This window comes from Primulina eburnea, chromosome 14 (assembly GCF_022965805.1).
Source record: "Primulina eburnea isolate SZY01 chromosome 14, ASM2296580v1, whole genome shotgun sequence".
Lineage (NCBI taxonomy): Eukaryota > Viridiplantae > Streptophyta > Magnoliopsida > Lamiales > Gesneriaceae > Primulina > Primulina eburnea.
Window position 1 is genome coordinate 3,127,131 of NC_133114.1, and position 9,172 is coordinate 3,136,302.

At 37.1% G+C, this 9,172-nt stretch overlaps 2 protein-coding genes across 2 annotated transcripts; one reads left to right on the forward strand and one right to left on the reverse strand.

Moving 5' to 3' along the window:
• Positions 1 to 210: 210 nt before the first annotated feature.
• On the forward strand, positions 211 to 1,230 carry LOC140812608 (LOB domain-containing protein 37-like). The gene is made up of 2 exons (XM_073170918.1): positions 211 to 545; positions 617 to 1,230. Exons 1-2 carry the CDS (start codon positions 362 to 364, stop codon positions 1,078 to 1,080), a joined length of 648 nt encoding a protein of 215 aa, XP_073027019.1. The 5' UTR covers positions 211 to 361; the 3' UTR covers positions 1,081 to 1,230.
• A 674-nt stretch (positions 1,231 to 1,904) lies between these two features.
• On the reverse strand, positions 1,905 to 4,602 carry LOC140812951 (small ribosomal subunit protein uS14z/uS14y/uS14x). The gene is made up of 3 exons (XM_073171331.1): positions 4,433 to 4,602; positions 2,184 to 2,283; positions 1,905 to 2,079 (listed from the first exon to the last, which is right to left on the reverse strand). Exons 1-3 carry the CDS (start codon positions 4,492 to 4,494, stop codon positions 2,071 to 2,073), a joined length of 171 nt encoding a protein of 56 aa, XP_073027432.1. The 5' UTR covers positions 4,495 to 4,602; the 3' UTR covers positions 1,905 to 2,070.
• Between the last annotated feature and the right edge of the window lie 4,570 nt (positions 4,603 to 9,172).

Consider the following 9,172-nt stretch of genomic DNA (forward strand, 5'->3'; position numbering starts at 1 on the left):
TTAAACAACCGTTCACTTACAAGACATCTACTCTAACAAATTTTGCTCGAGTCTTTCTTATACTTTTAACTAATTTATAAAATGTTGTATATATTTCTTTATCAAAATACTTATGATATCATTATTATTATTTTTTAGATTCCAATATATAAAATATACATTATTCCAATAGATAATTAGCTGCATCAACATAACATGCATGGTCAACTCCTTCCTCTATATATTCTCCTCATTCTCGCCGGTCCTATTCAACTCTCCGCCTTCCATTGATTAAACTCGAGCACGTAATTTTAGTTCATTTGATTATCCGATCGAGTACCCTTTTCATTTTTGGTGTTTCGAAGCTACTGAATCGAGAACTATGAGCTGCAATGGCTGCAGGATACTCCGCAAGGGATGCAACGAAAACTGCATCCTCAGGCAAAGTTTGCAAGCCATACAGAGCCCTCAAGCTCAGGCAAACGCCACCGTTTTCGTTGCCAAGTTTTTCGGCCGCGCCGGGCTCATGTCCTTCCTTTCATCCGTCCAAGAATCCCAAAGACCCGGTACGTACGAAGATTTTCAGACCAGTTTCTGCAGAATAGTCTGTGCGTTTAACATCTGTTTTCATTTGCAGATTTGTTTCAGTCTTTATTATTTGAAGCTTGCGGGAGGACAGTGAATCCAGTGAACGGAGCCGTGGGATTACAATGGACTGGGAATTGGCGGGTGTGCCAGGCGGCGGTGGAGACGGTGCTGCGGGGCGGCGTTCCCCGAGCCTTGCCGGAGTTTGAAGAAGGTTTTGCTGGAAATGAATATGATCTGTACGGGTCTCGAGAAATGAACTCGAGGCTTAAGAGGAAAGGGTTTGATATGCAAGAGACGACGAGTGGACTAAATCTCGGTTTGACGGCTGGTTTCCCGTTCAGAATGATCGCCGGTGGGAGGGTGAAGCGGCGGAGAGAGAACAACACACCGGTGACACCGTCCGAGGAGTCCGAAACGACGACGTTGGAAAGTAGTTTTGTTTATCGTCAAGAATTGCAGCAAAATAATAATTGTGACGGACATGAAACCAAGCTTTTGAGGTTGTTCTTTTAAGGTTTCCTTTTTCTTTTATGGAGACATCGAAATTAACATATTTGATCAATAGTTCGAGCTTTATTTTTATTTGGAAATCTTCATAATTAATACTGTCTGATTATTTCCCCTTAGATTTTTTGTCCTTGTAAAAGTGTCGTCGCTTCAAATTAAATAAAAGGGATAATTGTTGATTAAATTTGCGTGAAATTCCATTCAATTAATTAAATTTTATATAAATTATTCTGTTTGGTCTTGGATGGAGAAGCCAACTTTGGAACACTAAAAGAAAAGGGGGAAAAAAAGGTTTCAACGCCTTAATTTTCTCCGCATATATAATAACGACCAAACTAGCAATGACTGTAAGTTCTAGGTCCAAACTTTCCACCACCACCACTTACTTAGTGCATGAGCAAATTCTATGCAGTCTTTTGGTTAAGATTGGATATTTATAATTTATTTTTATTATGATACACTCAATTTTACCAAATATTTTCTAAAAAAATTGTTCTAAATTACTTAATTCTTATGCATGACCGACTTTTGTTGGGACCTCTACTCTATACCGCCATGAGCCCAAATGACTTTGATTCTTACTAAAAATATGGTTTTATCAAATCCTAACACCAACAAAACTCAACCATAAATAATTACTTGGTTGTCTCATCAGTACAACCAAATGCACTACTTTGTTCTCTCAAAAAACATGAAACTGAGAAAAAAGGTAAAAAAACAAATAGGACACATGCAAGTCTGATTAGTGCAAAGAATATGAAATCACATTTTAATCAATATAAGCTTCGAGGGTCGGTTACTTATATAGATTGTTCTTTCGGCAAAGCACAAAAATCTCAAACGATGAAGGCATCATTCATACTGTTCCCAAAAGATCGATGTTTTGTCTCAACATAAGAGAACATAACATAAAGGTTCATAAAGTAAAATTCAAACATAAACTAGAGTTTGAATCCATCCCATCAAGATGTAATCTTCTTGTCCAGCATCTTCGCCTCAGCGGTACTATAGAAGAAAATGATGAAGAAGCATTGACAAAATTAGTTGTATGAACATGAAGAAATATACAAAGACAAAAGGAGTGATTGATGCACAAGCAATGGTGTTACCTTGATGAAGCCAATTTCCTTGGCATTGCTGCGGAAGCATTGTCTACAGCACATCAAACCGTACTTTCTAATAATCCCGTGAGGGTTACCACACACACGGCTTCAAAAACAAAGTGCAAAGTTCAATCCCAAAAAAAAAATAAACAAGGGAATATGAAAATCCATCAGAATAAAAATAATAGTCATCATTAGGATCATGAGAAAAAACTAAGTTCATGGTCCGGAATGTAAGTTGAATTCATGAACTTCCATGATCAAATCATGTTCGTGTTTTACTAAAACAATAGTAGAAATTCAATGCAGGTTTTCTCATTTTTCATCCAACCCACTAATAATTGGTAGCATCAATTAAAGTAACTCCGGATCATTACATTCATACGCAAACACTTGGGTGGAATTTGTATTTCACAAAAAAAGTGTCCATGAAAAACGCTCGTGATGAAGAAAAAGAAAATGCTCAACTCGTTCGATAGTTCATCAACACATCTAAGATGAGGAATCTATAGCTGCGAACATATCATTCAAAGACAGAAATAAATCACAAACTGTTGATATAAATGATGCATTCATATTGCAAACTCATGAGGGCTGAGGCACAACCCACTTCATACACATGCATCTGTTATTCATCTCCATCATTCATATGCAAACAGAGCTGAATCATAAGTGAAAGATCCATCAAAAGAAAACAAGTGTGTCATCCTGAAAAAGACACATTATTTATCGACTATCGTAAGGCCATCCACAATGGTGGATATTTGGGTAGCCATGTCATCACAATATTTTGACTACCCAAATATCCACCATTGTGGATGCTGAATATTTGTTTTTTTCAAATACCCTGTTACAAATTTGTAACCGGGTATTCCTTTTTTTTTTAATTTAATGAAGCCAGCGTGAAAACCACGCTGGCTTCAAACACGCGCGTGCATGTGAATGAAACCTGCAGCGTGAATCACGCTGCAGGTTTCTACTTTACCTTTTTTTTTTATTTTTAATATTTTTTAATTATATTAAATTAAGATAAAAATAATTAATTAAAGTAACAGTGAGACCCATAAATATTTGGTTGGTGTGATATTTGATTGTGAAGTATGGGATATTTGAGTAAGGCCATCCACAATAACAAGGGTATTTCCATCAAATATTTGTGGGTCCCGTACTCCACATCATCAATCAAATATTTCATTACTCAAATATTTATGGGTCCCACTGTTACTTTAATTAATTATTTTTATCTTAATTTAATATAATTAAAAAATATTAAAAAACAAAAAAAAAGGTAAAGTAGAAACCTGCAGCGTGAGGTTTCATTCACACGCGCGTGCAATAGCGTGTTTGAAGCCAGCGTGGTTTTCGCTCTGGCTTCATTAAATTAAAAAAAAAAAGGAATACCCGGTTACAAATTTGTAATCGGGTATTTGAAAAAAACAAATATTCAGCATCCACAATGGTGGATATTTGGGTAGTCAAAATATTTTGATGACATGGCTACCCAAATATCCACCATTGTGGATGGCCTAATGAAATATTTGATTGATGATGTGGAGTACGGGACCCGCAAATATTTGATGGAAATACCCTTGTTATTGTGGATGGCCTAAGCAAAAGAATTATCATGATTCCATGTCATCATCCATCATGGCATACAAGTACACTAAAAGGCAAATTAAAAATGTTAGCAGAATAAATTTAACTTATTTATTAATTCATGGGATATCTTTGAAGTTTGGGGAAAATTTTGAAATTTCTATGGAAGTTCAGAAGCTGAAATTCATTTCCGCAAGCAAGAAAACCCAAAATTTCGGGATTTCAGCCTAAATTTAAGGCAATGAATTTATGCAACCAAGGCTGAAAATACAAAAACTACCTCACAAATCCTCACACACGCGTGCGTTCAGTTGCTAATAATTTCCGATTCTAACTATGAGACCATAACAATTTCTTTCCCTCGTTGCAGGACCAACCTACCTTAGATTCGAGCTACGAAAACTGAGTAAATGAGTAAGCAATTCACCTTAAGTTGCCACAAAACAAATATTTTCATAAATCCCATCGATAGTGAAGGACAGTTCCCACTTCGATGAAAAAAATACTAATTCCACACATAAATAATCCGAGTATAAGGTTTTTCCACCAAAAAATACACTAGTATCGATTCCTGAATCGGATGCTTCAACAATCGATCCATCCATGACTAAGAAAAGGCAGGTAAAGCACAGATAACAATCAAAACAAAGATTCAGTACCAGGTACGAGATCCGGGGCCATAGGTTTTAGGGTGAGAGTTCCAGACATTGGAGTGTCCCATCTTTGCTCAATCAACAGCCGCCGATGCACAATGCAGATTCGATAGAGTTTGCACAAAATGAAAACGGGTGAATATTTATATGGAGCGGCATAGAAACCCTAATTTTGTCGATAACAAAAAATACTCCACAAGTACAAGGATATGCTGGGAATTTCACTGATGTGTGTACGATATATTTCCGGGCCATTAAAAAAAAATCATACCTTCAAAAAAAAATTCTTTTCTTTGGAATTGGAATTTCAAAAAAGCTTTATATAGTAGATAAAATAATGTTTTAACGTTACATAAATAATTGTTTTTGATGGTTAATTTTTAAATATTATGGTTAATATTATATAGATAGATGTGTGTGTAAGTCCACACAGCCTAATATATGAGTTTAAGATTTAATCTATTATTTTATTTTTTAAAAATAAAATTATAATCGACATCTTTGGAAATTTCAAATTAATTCATCCAAAATATTCATGACGTGTCTATAAAAGTTCAAATCTGGCATATGATTGAAAATTTTATTTATTTGGGGGGAGTTTGTTATCTTTAACATCGAACATGAGACATTATCCTAAATATGAAACATCAATATCAAATCAGCTATAAATTATCAACACAATTATTTTAATTATAGGATATTTAGGAACATCATCAAAAATAAGTTAAAACTATAATATTTTATTAAATTAACTCTGAGTTTTTAATAAATAAAAAAAATCATGGCAAAAGACAAGCATGAGCAAATGGCGAAAGAAGCTTGTTCATCGTCGTCTTCTCTCCCCGTCAACGGAGAAGAAGAGATGCTCTACGGTTCCGAATTGGGTTGGGTCGAGGCTTGATGTGATCATCTCGCTTCTCTAAGCTCCGACCTTGTTCACATCCCGACTCTCCATCCAGCAATAGGTCAAATCCTAATCCATTTTTTATAAAGGGATTTATTCAATATGTGTTGTATGAATGAGGTGAAATTGCGAATTCATTGTATCTCTTCCTTTTTTTATATTGATGCTTATATTAGATTTTACGAGGGTTTCCCCGCCGAGTATTAATTAACTTCATGGTTAGATATAGCTCAAAACGAACATTTTTTTATGCAAGTTGATGAAAATCGCGAGGCCTATTGGGAGATAATATTTGAATGGGTAAATGACCTTTTGGGAGATCGAATCTCATTTTGGAAACTCATGTCAGACCTTCGGATATGGAAACACAAACATGAACGTTAGAAGAGAAGCCGAAAGGTTGTTTCGACATAGCCTCTTCGACGTTGAAGTCAAATAATAGGAAAATATAGAGAGAATTGTGTGTGTTAATATGAGTGAATATATGAATAAATAAACAATCACAAAACCTGCTATTTATAGGAAAAAAATCGCTATGTGAATAGAGTTCTTTGACGACTAAAACTCCAATCTTTGTAGAATTCTAAAACTATTGGAATCATTATTCTGTTGGTCTCTGGATTCTCAAAATCTTTAATAAGGTTAGATTAAATTTATACGAGTCTTATCTTTGTGGATGACATATTGATATATTTGAGTAGGAGCTCATTTGAGGCATGAATTCGTCTGCTGTGTATAGGGATGGGAACTTTCCCCACGGGGAAACTCGAAACAGAGATGGAGATTTTTGATTTTTTCGGGTTTGGGTTCGGGTTCAGGGATTTTTTTAATTCCCCGATTTAATTCGGGTCGGGTATGAGATTACTATCCACATCCCCGAAATCCCCGAACCCGCATCGAAAATAATATTAATAATAAAATAATAGAATTATTAATATTAATAATATAATAATATTATTAATTTTTAAAATATTAATAATCTTATTATTATTATTAATATTGATATTAATATCTCTAATAATAATAGATAATAATAAGTTTTGGTTTGAATAATTTCCGAATTCATCGTCGTCTTGCTATATTAATATTTTTGAAACAGGGATAGGAAGTTGATCCCCGAAGTTTCGGGTTTGGGGATTCCCTGAACCCGAAAAAGCGAGGATTGGGGCGGGTATGGGGGTGGGGATGGAATTCGGGGATAGGGATGGGGATGGCATTCCGCCCTGGCCCATTTCCATCCCTAGCTGTGTAGTGAGCATGTTCAAGTTTTTATGAGAGCTTGGCTCAGAAGGTCGGCAAACCCTTTTTCAATAGTTGAGATAATATGTATTGGGAGGTCGGCTATGGCCTTCATTGGGAGGTTGGAAAAACCCTTGAAAAATCGATAGTTATGTATATATGGGAGGTCGACTGGGATGAGCTCACAGATAACCTCACATCAAATCTAGGTAAATGTGACCCAAGGTGAGTTCCTAGCTGACTTGACGGATTTGGGTGAATGTGATGATTTCTAGTGAACCCGAGCTATTAACTACGCAATCTCCCGTGCCAGAACTATGCAATCTTCCGTGGCTTGGTAGGGGTGATTTTAATGAGATCTGCTTTGACCGATAAAAATTTGGGGGGAACTCTCAGCCACTTTCTCAGACTATAGCGTTTTGGGATGTTCTGGATGATTGTTCTCTTCAGGATCTACATGGTGAGGGTGAGTTCTTTACATGGGTTAACCGTCGTTCTTCAGACGCTCTTATTTTTCTCGCCTTGATCGGTATGTGGCTTCTTTTGAATGGAGGCTTCTAGCCTCTCATTCTCATTCACTGGAATATTCCATTCCGATCACATACCTATTTTCATTGAGCTCCGAGTATCGCAACAACAACCGTCTAGAAAGCCCAATGTGTTCCGATTTGAACCCCATTGGCTTAGTAAATCTGATTGTCGAGATGTAGTGGAACGGGCATGGTGCAAATATGATAGTTCTATCTCATTACCTAACCGTCTCTTGATTTGTAAGGAAACACTGCGGTTTTGGGCTGGAGATCGTTTTCATAACCTTCCTCGTCAGATTAACGAAAACGAAACCAGCTGAATATTTCGAAATCGCATGGTCACTGACAACACTCGGCTACTCAAATTGGTGATCTAGAGCGCGAGGTTGACAAGCTAGCGTACAAAGAAGAATTATATTGGCGACAGAGGAGTAGAGTTTCTTGGCTAGCTCATGGAGACCGGAACTCCAAATTCTTCCATGCTCGTGCCTTGAATCGCCGAGCAAAGAACCATATAAGGGGTTTGGTTTCTTCTCATGGAGACCGGTGCACAGAGCATAATAGCATGTCTGATATTATTGAACACTATTTTGTGATTTTTTTCTCGACAAATAATCCCTCTAAGGATGATCGCAGTCTGATTCTTGATTGTGTGATGCCAAAGATTGATGGACATATGAATGAGATTTTATGCCAAATAATCCCTCGGCTCATGAAATCCACAAAGCACTATTTGACATGCACCTCGACAAAGCCCCAGGCCCAGATGGTATGTCAGTCTTCTTTTTTTTAGAAATTTTGGGATGTAATAGAAGGTGAGGTAACGACTGCTATTCTTATTATTCTTAACGATGGGGAAACATTGATGAATGGAATGCAACTATTGTTACCTTTATTCCGAAAATTAAGAGCCCTATGACGATGAAGGATTGCAGGTCGACCAGTTTATGTAACGTCTGCTGTAAAATAGTTGTTAGAACTCTGACGAACTAACTCGGTCAAGTACTCGGGCAGACTGTTAATGAGTTTCTAAGTGCATTCATTCCCGGACTCCTCATTTCAGATAATATTATTTTAAGTTTTGATACACTGCACTGGATCAGAAGTAGAAAACATGGCCATAAAGGAATAATTGCATTGAAACTTGATATGAGCAAAGCGTACAACCGAGTTGAGTGGTGTTTTCTGAGGATATGATTATTTGATTGTGTTTTGTGCCACCTTGTGTGGAGAATACCACATGGTGTGTGAGATCTGTTAGATACTCTGTCTTACTGAATGGCGATCTGATTGGCAATATTACTCCGAGTAGAGGGTTGCAACAAGGAGATCCACTTTCCCCCTACATGTTTGTGCTATGTGCCCATGGGCTGTCCTCAGCTCTTTTATCTCTTGAATCCAGGAGACTTTTTCATGGGATGCGTCTTGCTCCCTCTTGTCTGACTGCCTCCAACTTTTTTTTGCTGATGACAGTCCCTTGTTCTTCAGGGCGACAATGGAATATTGTATGGCAATTCACAACTTTCTATCTTTATATGAAAGGGCTTCGAGGCAACTTATCAATTTTGAGAAATCCTCTTTATCGTTCAGTCCTACCACTACTAAAAAAGTGGGAGATCAGATAAAATCGACACTGGCGATACCCGTGGTACAGGGACACGAGGTGTATTTAGGACTACATGTTGCTTCTAGTCGTAGTAAAAAACTGCAATTCCGGTACATGGTGGAAAAGATTCTGAATAGAATTCAAAGGTAGGGAAATAAGTATTTTTCGGTGAGAGGTAAGGAAACATTGATCAAATCTGTTTTCCAAGCCATACCTACTTATACAATGTCGTGTTTTCGTATCCCAAAATCTATATGTGAGGAGATTGAACAAGAATGTGCTAACTTCTGGTGAGGAATGGAACAAGGGAGGAGGCGCTTACATTGGAAAAGCTAGAGAGCTCTTTGTAGGCAAAAGTGCATGAGCGGCTTGGGCTTCTGTCACTTTGAGACTTTCAATAAAGCTTTATTGTCCAAACACGTTTGGCGTATTATTACTGATCTGGGTTCCTTGCTTGCACGAGTATG